The sequence below is a fragment of the Pteronotus mesoamericanus genome, unplaced genomic scaffold (assembly GCF_021234165.1).
Source record: "Pteronotus mesoamericanus isolate MK-2021 breed Mesoamerican mustached bat unplaced genomic scaffold, CSHL_Meso_final scaffold_31, whole genome shotgun sequence".
NCBI classification, from domain to species: Eukaryota; Metazoa; Chordata; class Mammalia; order Chiroptera; family Mormoopidae; genus Pteronotus; species Pteronotus mesoamericanus.
The window spans coordinates 9,928,447-9,945,243 of NW_026555312.1; the positions used below are offsets into that span (position 1 = coordinate 9,928,447).

The 16,797-nt window shown below is 38.0% G+C and overlaps 1 protein-coding gene across 5 annotated transcripts in view; it reads right to left on the reverse strand.

Moving 5' to 3' along the window:
• Positions 1-16,797, reverse strand: part of CDKAL1 (CDK5 regulatory subunit associated protein 1 like 1) — a 609,813-nt gene that overhangs the window by 201,895 nt on the left and 391,121 nt on the right. For all 5 annotated transcript variants that reach the window (XM_054592196.1, XM_054592193.1, XM_054592194.1 and 2 more), the window contains one exon: positions 2-147. In XM_054592196.1, coding sequence (XP_054448171.1) covers positions 2-147 — 146 coding nt within the window. The remainder of the gene's footprint in view (position 1; positions 148-16,797) is intronic.

A 16,797-nucleotide genomic window follows, 5' to 3' on the forward strand; every position in this document is an offset into this window, starting at 1 on the left:
CTTCTCTTTCAGAAAATCCACTACCCGTTTGAAGTCGGCCACGCAGTATTCTCTTTTCATGTCCATGAGCACAGTGTCGGAGGCAGATTGGACTGGTATGTGCAGGAAAGCATAGACTCTGGGATGATTAAGGATTTTAGCCATTTCCTGTAAAAAAAAAAAAATGGAAGGAGAAAACATTAATCATCTTAGCAAATCGGGGAATGGTTTCCCTCAGATCAGCACTCACAAGTGGGAGCAAATAAACAGAACCGAAAACAGACCAATCATCTAGGCCCTTAAAGTGAATGTCAACTGGGAGTGTTCTATGATGACATTTGGGAATTTAATATTCCTTCTGGACAATTCCACTTAGGAGTTATTTCTTCACATTCATCTCTCTCTTAGGTAGCAAAACAGAGATAAACTCGTGTAATGCCTGAAGACTAAAAACATTTTTGAGTATTTCAAAATAAACATTTTTCCTTTCACCTCACAGCAGTTTTAAATTTTGCCTGTTGCACTAGCAGGAAAGACAACATTATAAGGTGGGCAAAAGTAGGTTTATAGGAGTGAGCACACAAAATAGTTCATTCTTGTACTATTCAGGGCATATCAACACTTTTTTTATTTTTAATACTGGAGGAAAAGTAATCTATAACTCACCTGTTTCTTTTTCAGCTAGTTAATGAATACATTTTTTGAGACTTTACCAAGCAAAAGGCACAGTATCAGAAAATGCAGTTTGCAACTGGTCACAGTAATCTACATTTAAGATGCAGAGTTTCAAACAAGAGAAATAAGGGGAGAACAGGAGGAAGAATCTATCTTGCCAAGTTAAGGAGAGCACATTTGAGTGAAACAAGTTAGAAAACCCAGAGATTGCTTTAAAATTCCTCCAAGGATACAAAGAGAGTAAAAAAAAGAGTAATAAAAAGAAAGCTGTGGTAACTTAACCATCTCTGCAAACAATAAGAAAATTGGCTAATTTAGCCCTGCTCCACTGCCACAGCCTCCTCAGTAAGGGTGGTGGGTGGGGGGACGGCGGGGGGTGGGGAGAAAGAAGGCATGGGGGGGAGGGGAAAAGGAGGGCGGGAAGAGAAGAGAAGAGAAGAGAAGAGGGAACAGAGAGAGTGCAAAAACTCAAATACAGATAAATACGTCAAGAAAGGAGCTGCTTTTTAATAACCTGCACGAGTCCAATGATTTTTAATTTTCAAAGTACTGCATTTAACATGTTATTTCATTCTACCCTTAGAACACTATTTTGAGGAATCTTATGGAGTCAAAGAGGCATATAATTCTACATAGTCATCACCTAGTTATTCAGCGGTAAGACTTGTATATGTACCAACCATGCCCTTTGTTTCTCCGTTTTCCCTCCACTGACTGTGAAAATTAGCATTTTTACCAAAGTGGAAGAAAAGAGCAGTTAAATCAGTCACCTTCTTGATAGCAGCTTAGTTATTTTAAAAAATCCTTTTGGCTAAGAAATTCAGAAAACCAAACAATATTACTCTTGGATATCCTTTATCTACCTTCACTGCCAGAAATTAATAGATACAATATGTATATACCTCATTATATTTGGTAACTATATTGGAACTGGAGTTGAAGAATTTCTTATTTAGCAGAAAAATAACTGATTAACACATCACCTGAACATTCCCTTCGCAGAACTGGATATTTAGTCAGCAGGCTCTTGGGGTAACACTGATTGTGATGTGCCCTCTAGGGAAGATGTTTGCTTTCTGTTATGATTCTCTGCCTTTCACGTTTCTCACACCTGAACATCAAGATCCCCAAAAAGTGGGGGGGAAAAGTAGCTGCACAAAAGTATTAGTTTACTAAAGAACAGGGCACAGCGTTATTAACTTCTAACATGCCTTAACATGACCATAACAACGAAATTTGTTAAAATAAAATTTCACTCTCAATCACTGTGCCTTGGTTTTCTCATCTGTAAAAGGGAAATAGTGGTAATCCCCACCTCAGAGTGGAAATAAAGTAAAATAATCCACTATGTGGTTAAATGTAAATATCTAATCTTATTCCCTGGAGAGTATTTCAAGTTTGTGGGAACACATTTTCATACAGATTAATGGAAACCCATCAATAAATATAACAGCTTTTCAATAAGCTAGTTCCCTTAATTAGTAAGTGAAGGAGAGATAATTTGTATTGATTTACATAAAATAAATTTGAAGGGCATTCCCAGCAAACATGACCCTGGGGCAGAAAGGGTAGTGTAGTTTCTCTAGGAAACACTCAGGGTGGCCCACTACTATAAACAGGATACTGCACTTGATGAAGCTTGTCCTGTTACAGTATAATTTACAAATTAAACTGTTAATAGCAAGCAAGGGGGATAAATTTGGTGGTTTTTCCCTTTGGCTCTCAAAATAAGACTTCTCTACTAGTAATTACCTCAGCTTCACACTACAGGCTTTGCAACTTTATATAGTAGTCTCCAGAACAGAAAGTAAAAATAACCTTGTCCCTTCATTAAAGTCTACATTTCTCTTACTAAAAGAACTATGACTTAACGTATGTATCTGAAAGAAACAAAGTACAATTTTTTTGTTTTGTTTTTTCTTCTATCCCTGTTCTCAGTTAGCAGTGTTGGTTCAAGGTAACCTTTGATCTCTTCTTCACTTTTCAAAATTCTTCTATTTTTAAGGTTCAATACATAGCTGCAGGTTCTCTTGTGCAAGAGGTTACCTCTTCCTCTATGAATCCTCGGGAACCTGTTCCTGGAGTTACCCAAGAGTCTCTTTGGTTCTCTCTTGTAATATGATAACAAATCGCCAAGATAGAAGCTCTGTAAGAGCAGAGATTATGTTTTCTTTCTCCCTCTGGATCTCTGCAATGGCTAGGACTGCCCTAACATGAATATAATAGTTCAGTTTGGCTAAAGCAGGTAAACAAGTGCATATTCAAGCAGGTAAACAAACATATAACCAGACTGCCTTGATTTATGGAACAATTATGGAAGAGTGAAAAATTATACATGAAAGTATAAGTCAATACATACATAAGCAAAAATCAGACACTTTATAGGTAACCCTGCCATGCATTACATTTCTAAAAGTCTTGGAGCTTCAGATTGGGCTGACAGGTTGTTTTGCTATGGAAATGATACAGAGGGTCCAGGTAAAGCAGAAAAAGGGGGCACATAGTTCAGTATACCTAACAGAAGAATGGTAGCCATAAGCAACCTGAGCTCTGAGCTGGGTACGAGAGTCTGAGCAGACAGACAAGTATGCAAATATGCCTGTGTACACACAAAGGGCATGTGTGCATGTGAGTGTTGAGGAGCTCTGGTGGCAACCAGCATGCAAATAGTATCTATTTTAAAATAAGGACATTTATAATTTAAGGGCTGATGTATCAAGATTGCTTAAAATACGGATGGTGACTAGTTCATAGGCAGGGGCCAGAGAATGGCTAACCAAAACAGTAGTATTTTTACCTGGGGCTTTTACATGTAAAATCTCCTATTACAAATTGGCATTCATCTCAAGGTTTGCCATTTTTTAAGTAATCTTGAAAAGCAAAGAAAAAATAATGAATTGAGTAAAATCTGGCTTAGTTTAAAATAGCAATCCTGTGTACAGAAATATTTATTGTTTAAACGTTATGTTTCGTTTTTATTGCTCTGCAGTCATCAAATTAGTCATCATATTCCACCTACCACTTTGTCACTCAGTGTGTGAGTGTATAAAATAAAATATATTAATACTTGCATTCAGATATTTTTGCATTCACATTGGCAATCATCTATCAGAAAGCCTCTTAGATCAGAGCTTTGTTAGAAAGTATCTACATATTTAAAGTACAGAAATTTGTTATGTTGTTTTCAACTAACCTAAGATATATGACAAAGAAAGACAATACTTCAAAAAAAAAAAAAAAGAGAGAGAGACTACACCATTACCTCTAAGCATTTTAAAAATAACTTATTTGAAAAAAAATAACTTATTTGAGATAAAATTCACATATCAAAAAATTAACCCATTAAAAGTATGCAATTAGATTTTTTAAAAATATTAATAGTACGGTGCAACCACCACACAGTCTAATTTTGAAGTACTTTCATTCCCCCCAAACCCTGCACTGACTATCAGTCTCTCCCCACGGTCTCCCGTGCCACAATTCCTTTGCCCAAGACCTGAACAACCACTAGTCTGTCTTTGAGCTCTACAAAATGCCTGTTCTGGACATTTCATATAAATAGAATCAGAAAATATATCTTTGGTAACTGGCTTCTTTTATTCATGTTTTCAAGGGTCATCATGTTGAAGTATGAAGACTTTTTTTTTCCAATTAAAACAGGAATTTAGAATTTATTAACTATGTCATTTCAGGCAAAGCTTAAATTAGCTTGAATAGAAGAATAGAGGTAGGGCTATAAATGGTACATCTTTTGGTTCCTATTGTTTTTTATTTTTATTGCGGTAAAGTGTATGTAACGTAAAATTTCCTATTTTGATTGTTTTGGGATGTGTAATTCAGTGACATTAAGAACATAAAGAATGTTGTGCAGTGATCACCACCATTCACCTCCAGAACGTTTTCATCATCCCAGATTGAAACTATGTACCCATTAAACAATGACTCCCAATGCCTGCCTGCCCTCAGCTCTTGGTAATCATATTAACTTTCTGTCTCTATGAACGTGCTATTCTAGGTACCTCATATAAGTGAAATTGTACAATATTTATCTTCTCATGTGTGGTTTATTTCACTTTGCGTGCTTCTGAAGTTCATCCCATTGTAGCAATACTATGTTATCTTAAATATCACTTTTCCAGTCAGCTGGTAAGTAGTTTTACTCTTAATGACAGAGCACTTAGACTTCTAGTAGTACTTATTTCTCTGTCCTGACATTTTACTATACATGCTCATACCCCAAGGACATACTTGTTTCTCTGCATCTTCCAATTTCATTCATCAATGCCTGTCCCATAAATACTTAAATTATAGTTAAATGAATGAATGACTGAAAGACACAATCACTTAATCAACATAGTAAGTTTGGAGGAGGTTCTACAAAGACTTCTGGCTAAAGCTCAAAATACCAATGCTTGTGTTCTAGGACATCCTATTTCTGAAGTCACCTTCAACACTCTCAAAGTCATATAAGTCAGGATAAAATAAGACGAGAATCATATTTTAACCATTATTTCATTAATTGCACTTCACAGCCCCTAAGTGCACTCTCAGCAATCTAAAAATAAATTATCATTTAATAGCATCACAGTGAATGAGGAAGCATGAAAAAATAATTCCAATTGTTATATCCCAAATAAAAAGAGTAAGATATTGTGAACAGATACTAATATAAATTTTATCTATAACTTCATTATAACAGGAAATTGACCTCTAAACCGCAAAGAGTTAACATTTTCAGTATTAAAATAAGTTGAGACAAAATGTTCTATTAGCTTTCATAGAAATGTTAAAAGAATTTCAAAGCTCCTTTATCATTATAACTTTATCTGTCAGAGTCAATAGTCAGACATTATATTATGGAGATAAAAATATATATTAAAGTTTCCAAGATGGCTTCAGAGTAGGTGGAAGCTACACTCCATTGCTTCCACAACCAAACTGGATTTACAGCTAAATTACAGAGAAATCAACCCTATTTATCACCTGAAGGCTAGCTGAAAAGAAATATGATAACCAAGGATTTACAGAAGAAGCCATATAGAAACTGGTGAGAAAGGTGGAGAATCAAGATGGTGGAGGAGTGAGTGGAAGTCACACTGACGTCATCCCGTGACCAATCTGTACTACAACTAAATTGTGGAGAAATCACCCAAAACAAACAACTGAAGAATAGCAAGAGAAGAACCTTATAACCTTAGATTAACAGAAGAATCAGCGTTAGCACAACCTAACTCGTAAGGAGTGGGGTAGAGACTTGAAAAGGTGGGTGGGGCGCCCATGGACGGCAGTACGAGAAAGATACTGAAGCGGCAAGTTGGATCCCCCTGAGAAGAGGGAGGTCTAAATCATAAATAGGGATCACCAGCCTACAGCATGAGAGACCAAAAAGTACACAGAGAACAGCCAGCTGCGAAAAGCGTCAGGGTTGCTATCTGCCAGAGACAGGTGGATGGAGACACAAACAGACATTAAAAGGGCCAATGCATAAATTTTTATTTGCAGCCACTTACCCTGGTCTCCTGTAAAGGTGGGCGCAGAGTGGGCTAGAGACACCTGAGGAGAGATTGAGGAAGGAGGCTTTGGGGAAAGAATGGAGAGAGTAGCCAGTGGGATCCCGGTGCTGACTCATCTCCCAGAAGGCAAAAGCCATCTTGCTCAGGCAGACCACTCCCCTGTGCAGCAGAGTGTGAGAGGATCGAATAACCCCGCTCCTAGGAGGGACTCTGCCCTGACCTGTGGTGTCTAAGCCTGACTGCTGAGTGCAGAGGGACTAGATTAACAGCTGAAGGAGAGACAGCCACGGACAGTAGATTCCTGGAAGTCTTGAACAGACTGCCTACGGTCAGACAGGGTCAACATCTGACATCATCAGAGGCAGATCCAGAAAGGAAAAACAGCGGTCTCCTACCATAGAAGTTCATACCACGAAGTCAGGAAATCAAGACAGATCAATTTAAGAAGCAGGAAAAAAAAAAAAAGAGAGAGAGAGAGAGAGTCTCACAAATAATGGGAAGACAAGGAAACACCCTCTAGTCGAAGGGTAAGGAGGAATCCCCAGAAAGAGAACTAATTGAAACAGAGGCAAGTAAACTATCAGATATTAAGTTCAGAATGATCATTCTAAAGAAGCTCAATGAGCTCAGTGAGCTCAGGGAGAATTACAAAAAATTACAGGGAAACTACCAGGGACTTACTGCAAACTATATCATGAAAAAGGACATGGAAACTATCAATAAGAGACAAGAGGAAATGAAGAATACAGTTTCTGAATTGAAGAACACAGTAGAAGGAATCAAACGCAGGATAGATGAAGCAGAGGAGTGAATCAGGGAACTGAAGAATAAGGTAAATAAAAAGCTCCCAGAAAGAGCAAGAAAATGAAAAAAGACTCAAAAAGATTAAAGAGGTGTTTAGGGTAATGCACGGCAACCTGAAATGTAGTAACATCTGTATAATAGGGATACCAGAAGGAGAAGAGGAGGAGAAAGGCATAGGGAACCTGTTTGAAATAGTAATGATGAAAAACTCCCCTAATTGGAGGAGAGAAAAAGTCGCACAAGTCCAGGAAGCACAGAGGGTCCCATTCAAGAGGAACCCAATGAGGCCCACTCCAAGACACATCATTAAAAGGGCAAATATCAAAGACAGAGAATCCTAAAGGTAGCAAGGGAGAAACAGGTAGTAGCATACAAGGAAGCCCACGTATGGCTCGCAGCTGACTTCTCAACAGAAACACCTCAAGCCAGGAGGGAAAGGCAAGAAATATTCCAAGTACTGAAAAGCAAAGGCCTACAACCAAGACTGCTCTACCCAGGCAAGGTTCTCAATTAAAATGGAAGGCGAAATAAGGAGTTTCCCAGACAAAAGAAGGATAAAAGAATACACCTCCACCAAACCAGCATGGCAAAATAAGCTAAAGGGACTGCTTTAAGAAGATGAAGAAAAAGAATCTATGAATACCCAGTTCCTTTCACAGTCACCAATACTTGATATTACCAATGTTTTTTAACATTTATTAATCAGATTGTGACAATGTTGTGTTATTTTAATTGTTCCTTTATTATTTGTTGAAACTAAACCCGTTTTTGTATGTTTCTTGCCTGTTTCTATTATTTTTAAAAAGCTTTAAATGATTTTTTGGTATTCTTTATCCATTTTTTGATTAAATGTTTGTAGAATTTTTTTCCCTAAAAAATACCCAAAAAACGATTAACCTTTTTTAGATGTGCTATAAAAACTTTCCTATTCTATTACTTGTCCTTCAACTTTTTTTATATGTATATTGCTATGTAATCTTAAATGTTTAATATAGTCGTAGTGTCAATATTTTACTTTATAGCTTCTGGGTTTGAATATTTTACTTCAGGGTAAGAAAAATAGTATTTTGTATTTTCTCCTAAAACTCCTTAGATTTTATATATTGATTTTTAACTCACCTGAATATTTTTTGTATGTGTGAAATAGGGCTCTACATTTGTTTTATTTCAAGTAATAGTGATCCATGCACCTTATTTTCCCCACTAATTTGAAATATCAATTTAATAATATATTACATTGTTAGACAGGTGTATACATTTGTTTCTAGAATGCTCATTTTATTTCATTGATCTACTTGATTATTTCTATGCTGGTGTCATGTTGTTTTAATTGCTGCAACTTTATAATAGATTTAAATTTTTTAATATTTTATAATGGGTTTTGGCATTTAAAAAAAATAAATAAATAAAATCAACCTGCATTAAAAAAGAAAGAAGAAACTCCTTTCTTTGTGACAACCTGGATGGAACTGGAGAATATTATGCTAAGTGAAAGAAGCTAGTCACTGAAAAACAAATACCATATGATCTCACCTATAAGTGGAACCTATTCAACAAAACAAACTAACAAAATGAACCACAGGCACGGAAATGTGGAGCAGACTGAAAGTGAACAGAGGAGATGGGTAAGGAGGACAATGGTGGAAAGAAGGAGAAGGGACTAGAAAAGAACATGTATGAATGACCCGTGGACATGGACAACACAGTGAGAATTGACTGTGAGAGCAGGGGTGAGGTGGGATGGGTGGAGGGCAAAGGGGGAAAAATTGAGACAACTGTAGAATAAACATGATTTAAAAATTAAAAAAATGAAAAATAGAGACAGGGGAAGGGCTAGCCCTGGCACCCATGTGCAGTGGCTGAGAAGCTGGAGGGATATCTCAGCTGCAAAATTCCCTCCCCCCAGGAGTGTGGGGTCTCAACTCCAGGTAAAGGTCTCCAACCCTGAGCAGCAGAGATGGGAAGAAGGGCCTGCATAGCATCTGGTGGTGAAAATCAGTGGGGATTCAGTCTGTTTGGGAGAGAAACGAGTCTGCTAGAGACCCAGGAACCAGCTTCCCAGGGTGGAGCATTCCTGTTGTTACAGCACAAGCCTGAGGAGTACATTGCCTGGTCCTCCAAATACTGGCGACACCACTCTGCTGAGCCTTAGTCTTGCAGAGCGGTCTCCTGGCTGCACCTACCAGGGAACTTTGGGGTGCTTTTTCTGGAGAAGCTCTTGGCAGAGACTCAGACAGTAACTGGAGGGTATAGCTTTGGAAAGGGGGCGATTCTTCCCCACCTTGAATACACAGTCACCGTTACCCACACCCCACCTTTTGAATCACTTGGCCTGCCCTTCCGCTCCCTGGAGCCCTGCCCTATTGAGCTCAGCTGGGCAGGGAGATCACAGTGCAAAGTTGAGACTTACAGAGCACTTCTCCCAGGGAGGCTTTTGTCTGGGAATCACACAGGTGGATGCTGGGTTGTATGGCTACATGGCAAGGGAGTGGTGGGGGGGAGCCTGCTTCTTTCTAGTCTGTGAGCTCAGCCCCTCCTATTACCCCAATGGAGTTATTATTTAACCTGCCTTTCTGGCAGCCAGAAGGCCCATCCTGCTGAGCTCAGTCCCACCAAAGGATGTGAGACATGCTAGAGCTGGGACATTTGGAGCATGTCTCCCTAGTAGGCTCTTGCCCAGGAAGAGGTAGAAGTGTCTGTCCCTCTTCTACAGGCTTGCTGGCACCACCCCTAAAAGGAGACTGTTTGGATATGCTCTGCCAAGTCTCAGTGGCCTTCCCCTGCTGAGATAAGCTCCTTGGGGAGAAAGGAGTGATGCTTAGAGCTGGGACATTCAGAGCACATCTCCCCTGGAGGCTATTGCCTGGACCAGGAAAAAGTGCTTGTCCACCTTCTACGGGCTCAGCAAGCACCCTACCTGCAATCGGAAACACTTTAAAAAAAATTACTGATTGCTTGATTTTTTCAGAGAGAAAGAGAGAGAGGGAGAAACACCAATTTTGTTGTTTCACTTATTTATGCATTCATTGGTTGATGCCTGTATGTGCTCTGACCAGAGATCAAACCCGCAACCTTGGTGTATTGGGATGACACTCTAACCAACTGAGCTAACTGGCCAGGGTCAACAGGAAATTCTTTTGATCTCTTCTCTCCCCTGAGCCCTGGTGCCTCCACCCAGCTGAGCTTGTTCCTTCAGAGAGGATGGCTGGCTACATCCAACTTGAACCTGCAGCACACCCTTGCTGGAGTAGCAAGAGTTGGGTGGCATGGTTCTGGAGTAGGAGCCACTTTCCCCCCATTGACTACCTGACCACATACCCCTCAAGTAGGGTCGCCACTGGTCACATCCTTCTGACACCAGCTGCCCTACCCTACTGAATTCATGACCTATAGAAGGGTCTGTGGTTCCTGGCCACTGGCCCCACGCTACGGTCTTTCTTCAGAAGGCCCTGGTGGAAGACCAGGCAACCTCAGGGAAGAGGTGGAGTAGCTGACAGGTAGAGGCACGCCTCAGGGAGCCTTGAATCTTTTATGTATCTAACCCCCAGTTCTAAGCTGGAGGAAACTATGTATCTAAACACAGATTGGTGCCTCTCAGGCACACTCAGGCCCAGTATACACAGAGACAGTGAACGGCATGGCAGCTCCAGATAGGTAGCCCCAGGCCAGTAACACACAATGTCTGATATCAACTTGTATTTGAATATGGCCCAAGTGGACCCAGAACCAGCATAACCAATGGCTGGCGTCAGACCACAATGGAGCTCGATGCAACTTGCTACACAAGTGACATACTTGAGGGGGATTCCAGCAGGTGCCAAACCCTGCTAGGAACAACTTTGCCTCAGGAGATAGCCCCTGCACAGCAATTCGTACATGAGGATTAAAGTTGTCCCTTCTTGTCAGCCAGCCTGACTTGTTAACTCCACCCATGAAATAACCAACACCATTCAAGATTCAACTACAAGAGAGGGTGCATAGAACCCACGAGAAACATGTCAGAAGCACCAAGCACAGGTAATCAGGAAGATCATGCCACTGAGCCAAACAAGATACCTACATCATAAAGCAATTATAACAAATTTGGGAGCCATAAAATATCTATCTAATACCCATAGACAAAAATGGGGAAGTGAAGGAATATGCCCCAAATGAAAGAACAAGAGAAATCTACAAAAAGATTAAATGAAATGGAAGCAACCAAGATATCAGATGCGGAGTTTAAAACAATGCTTATAATGATGGTCAAGAACCTTAGGGAAAGAATGGATGCTCTCAGTGAGAACTTAAAGAAACAGTAACCATTAAAAAAGACATAGAAAATGTAAAAAAAAAAAAAAAGTCAGAAATGAAGAATTCGATATCTGAAATGAAGAATGCACTAGAAGGAATCAACAGCAGGTTAAATGAAGCAGAAGATGAAATCAGTAAATTAGTAGACAAGATAACAGTAAGTGCCTGAGCAGAGCATCAAAAAGAAAAGAAAATTTTAAAAAATGAGGAAAATCTAAGGGAACCTCTGGGACCACATCAAGCATATCATCTGCATTACAGAATTACCAGAAGGAGAAGAGAGTGAGTATAAAAGCGAGAACTTATTTGAAGAAATAATGGCTGAAGGAAAAAGTCACACAGGTTCAGGAAGCACAGAGTCCCACTCAAGATAAACCCAAAGAGCCCCTTACCAAGACATATCATAATTAAAATAACAAAGGTTAAAGACAAAGAGAAAGTCTTAAAAGTGGGGAGAGAGAGATAGTTAACTACAGGGTGGCTCCCAAAGGCTATCAACTGACTTCTCAACAGAAACACTTCAGGCCATTTGGGATTGACATGAAATATTCAAAGTGATGAAAAGCAAAAACGTACACCTATGACTACTCTACCCAGTAAGACTATCATTTAAAATCGAAGACAAAATAAAGAGCTTCCAGGCAAAAAAACAAACAAACAAAAAAAAACCAACAACAAACTAAAGAAGTTCATTAACACCAAACTAGTATTACAAGAAATGTAAAATGCCTGCTTTAACAAGAAGAAAAAAAGAAAAAAGAAAAAGAGAGAGAAGATCTTAAGTATAAAGAAAGGTATAAAGAATAAAATGGCAATAAATAAGTGCCTATCAATAATAACCTTAAATGTAAACAGATTAAATGTTGCAATCAAAAGACATAGGGAAGCTGAATGGATAAGAAAATATGACCCACATATATAGTATCCACAAATGGCCCACCTCAGAACAAAAGATACAGAATGACATAAGTGAAAAGATGGAGGAAAATATTCCATGCAAATGAAAACAAAAACAGTGTGGGTAGCAATACATATATCAGACAAAAGACTTCAAAATAAATGCCATAACAAGAGATAAAAAAAGTCACTGAATAATTCTAAAGGGATCGATCCAATGAGGGGATATAACTCTTGTAAATGTATATGCATCCAATGTAGGAGCACCTAAGTATATAAAAAAAATTCTTGGTGACCATTAAGGAAGAGATATCTATAGCAATATAGTCATAGTCGGGGATTTTAACACTCCACTGACATCAATGGATAGATCTTTCAGACAAAAAAATCAGTAAGGCAACAGCGACTTTAAATAACACACTGGATCAGGTGGATTTAATTGATATTTACAGGACATTTCATCCCAAAGCAGTAAAAAATACATTCTTCTCAGTGCACATGGAACAGTCTCAAAGATAGACCACATGTTAGGAGAGAAAATAAGTCTTAACAAATTCGAAAAGATTGAAATCATCTTCTCTAACCATGATGGTATGAAACTACAAATCAATTAAAATAAAAACTGAAAAACACATAGAGTCTAAATAACATGTTATTAAACAATGAATAGATTAGCAGTGAAATTAAGGAAAAAAACCAAAAGTTACCTTGAAACAAATGAAAATTAACTCACAACAACCCCAAATATATGGGACAAAATGAAAGCGTTCCCAAGAGAGAAGTTCAATAGCATTACAGGCTTACCTCAAGAAGCATGAAAAACGTCAAACATACAATGTGATTCTACACCTAAAAGAACTAGGGAAAAAACAAAACAAAACAACAAACAGCCCAGAGTAAGTAGAAGGAAGGAAATAATAAAGATTGGAGCAGAAATAAATGACATAGAGTCTAAAAATAAAACAAAAGATCAATGAAACCAAGACCTGGCTCTTTGAAAAGATAAACAAGATAGACAAACCTTTAACCAGACTCATAAAGAAAAACAAAAACAAAAACAAAAGAGGACCGAAGTAAATAAATTCAGAAAAGAGAGAGGAGAAGTAACAACTGACACCACAGAAATACAAAGAACTGAATTGGACAACCTGGGAGAAATAGATGAATTCCTAGAAATATTCCAAAACTGTATCAGGAAGACTAAAAAAACCTACATAGACCAATTACAATGAATGAAGTTGAAGCAGTAATCAAAAATGTCCCAGCAAACAAAAGTCCTGTGCCAAACAGCTTCAGAGGTGAATTTTATCAAACATTCAAAGAAGATTTAAAACCTATCCTTCTCAAACTATTCCAAAAACTTCAAAAGACGGGAAGATCTTTAAGCTTACGTGATACATCACATAAACAAAATGAAAGACAAAAATCACATGATTATATCAACAGATGCAAAAAAAAGCATTTTATAAAATCCAGCACCCATTTATAGATAAAACTCTCAGCCAAGTAGGTATAGAGGGATCATACCTCAACACAATAAAGGCCATATATGACAAGCCTACAGCCAACACCTTACTCAATGTGCAAAAACTATAAAGTGTTTCCTTTAAGATCAGGAAGAAGATGGGGTGTCCACTTTCACCAACCTTATTCAACATAGTACTGAAGATGCTAGCCATAGAAACCACATGAAAAGACAAAATAAGAGAGGCACCTAAGTTGGAAAGGAGGCAGTAAAACTGTCATTATTTGCAGATGACATAATATTGCATATAGAAATCCCTAAGGACTCCACTAAAAAACTACTAGATCTAATAAATGAATTCCACAAAGTAGAAGAGTACAAAATTAATATGCAGAAACAGTGGCATTTTTATATACCAATAATGAGCTGTTGGGAAGGAAAATTAAGAAAACAATCCCATTTACTATCACAACAACAACAAAAAGAGGAGGTAAAAGACCTCTACTTGGAAAATTATAAAATGTTGAAGAAAAAGATTGAGGAAGATACCAATAAGTGCAAGCTTATTCCATTTTCTTAGATAGGAACAATTTACATCATTAAAATGTCCAAACTATCCAAAGCAATCTACAGATTCAATGCAATTCTTATTAAAATACCAATTGCATATTATCACAGATCTAGAACAGATATTCTAAAAATTCATATAGAACCACAAAAGGCTCTAAATAGCCTAAAGAATTTTGAGGAAGAAGAGCAAAGTTGGAGGAATCATGCTACCTGATAATCAAACTATACTACAAAGCCATAATAACCAGAACAGCATGGTACTGGCATAAAAAATGGACATATAGATCAATGGAACAGAATATCAAGTACAGAAATAACCGCGTGCCTTTATGGTCAATTAATATTTAACAAATGAGGCAAGAACATACAATGTGGTAAAGACAGTCTCTTCAATAAATGATGTTGCAAAAATTGACAGATACACTCAAAAGAATGAAACAAGAATAAATCCAAAATGAATTAAAGAGTTAAATGTAAATTGTGAAACCATAAAATTCCTAGAAGAAAACATAGGCAGTACAATTTCAGACATTTCTTGCAGCAATATTTTTGCCAAAATATCTCCTCGGGCAAGGGAAACAAAGGAAAAAATAAACAAAGGAAACCATCAACACAATGAAAAGACAACCTAGAAAATGAGAGAACATATTTGCCAATGATATATCTGATATGGGATTACTTTCAAAAATATACAAAGAACTTATACTACTCAACACCAAGAAGACAAACAACCCAATTAAAAAATGGGCAAAGGCCCTGAATAAACACCTCTCCAAAGAGGACCTATAGATAGCCAATAGACAAAAGACAAAATGCTCAATGTCATTAATCATCATAGAGATGCGAATTAAAACCACAATGAGACATCACCTCACACTGTCAGAATGTCTCTCATCACTAAGTCAACAAATAACAAGTGTTGGCGAGGATGTGGAGAAAAGGGAACCCTTGTGCACTGCTGATAAGAATGAAGATTGGTACAGCCATTGTGGAAACCATATGGAGTTTGCTCAAAAAATTAAAAATGGAACTGCCTTTTGACACAGTAATCCCACTTCTGGGAAGATATTCTAACAAATCCAAAACACTAATTCAAAAGAATATATATACTCCTATGCTTATTGCAGTATTATTTGAAATAACCAAGATTTGGAAACAGCCAGTGCCCATCGCTATATGAGTGCCTAAAAAAAGCTATGGCATATTTACACAATGAAATAGTATTTCGCCATAAAAAAAGATGGGAACTTTACCTTTTGCAACAGCATGGATAGACACGGAGATTATTATGCTAAGTTTAATAAGGCAGTCAGAGGACGACAAACACCATATGATCTCACATGTGATATCTAATAAACAAAACAAACTGATGAACAAAACAGAAACAGAAGCATGGATACATGGAACAGAATGACAGCTGTCATAGGGAAGGGGGTTAAGGGGGCTGGAAGGAAGAAGGTGAATGGATTAAGCACACACACACACACACACACACACACACACACACACACACACTCTGAGTCTGTCCGGAAAAAGTCCAGCCATTGTTAATATAACGAGAACAGTTTGCATGACATCATGAAACCTGGTGGCCAAGGAGAGTGGACTGGAATGCGCATGCATGAACAATGATGACTTCACTGTACTAGTCAGTCAAGCAGTAGACACTCTTGAGTGAGCATGTATACTGTGTGGCCACTGCATTCAAAATAACCGAGTTAGTAGAACAACAAATCCACATCAAATTTTGCATTACGCTTGAACATTCCTCCACAGAAACCATTTGGATGATTCAGAAGACCACAGTCATGGGCAACTGGTGACTGGCAGCTTCCTCACAACAACATGCGCGCTTATGCATCTTGTCTTGTGCAGTCTTCTGGTGAAACATCAAATCACCCAGGTGACTCAGCTCCCCTACAGCCCAGATTTGGTGCGCTGAGACTTCTGGCTTTGCCCCATACTAGAATCTCCTTTGAAAAGGAAGAGATTTCAAACCACGATGAGATTCAGAAAAATAAGATGGGGCAGCAGATGGCAATTGGGAGAACTGTGTGAGGTCCCAAGGTCTGCTTTGAAGGGGAATGAGGTGTCACTGTCCTATGTACAATGTTTCTTGTGTCTTATATCCTCTTCAATAAATATCTCCGTTTTTCATATTCCATGGCTGGATACCTTCTGAACACACTATATATCATGAATGTATGTGCATGTGTGTGTATAAAATACAGATAACACAGACACAGACAACATTGTGGTAATAGCTAGATGGAAGGCGGAGTTGAGACTGGGTCGAGATAAATCAGGAATGAAAGAGACTCTGGGTCATGGGTGCATGATGAAGTGTGAAGGTGATATTTTGTTGAGCTGTGTATTTGAAACCTGTGTGGTTTTGTGAATCAATGTCACCACAATAAATTTAATTAAAAATACATTAATATTAAAGTTAAAATGCAAAGAGTAATACTCATATACATATTTATTTTCAATTGATATTATCAGTGTTTTGTTTTATTTTGAAATTATGATTCTGCTCTACTAAGGTCAAGAAATCAAAAGAGTTCTTGTATCCTAATTATGGTAATAGTTACATGAATCTAT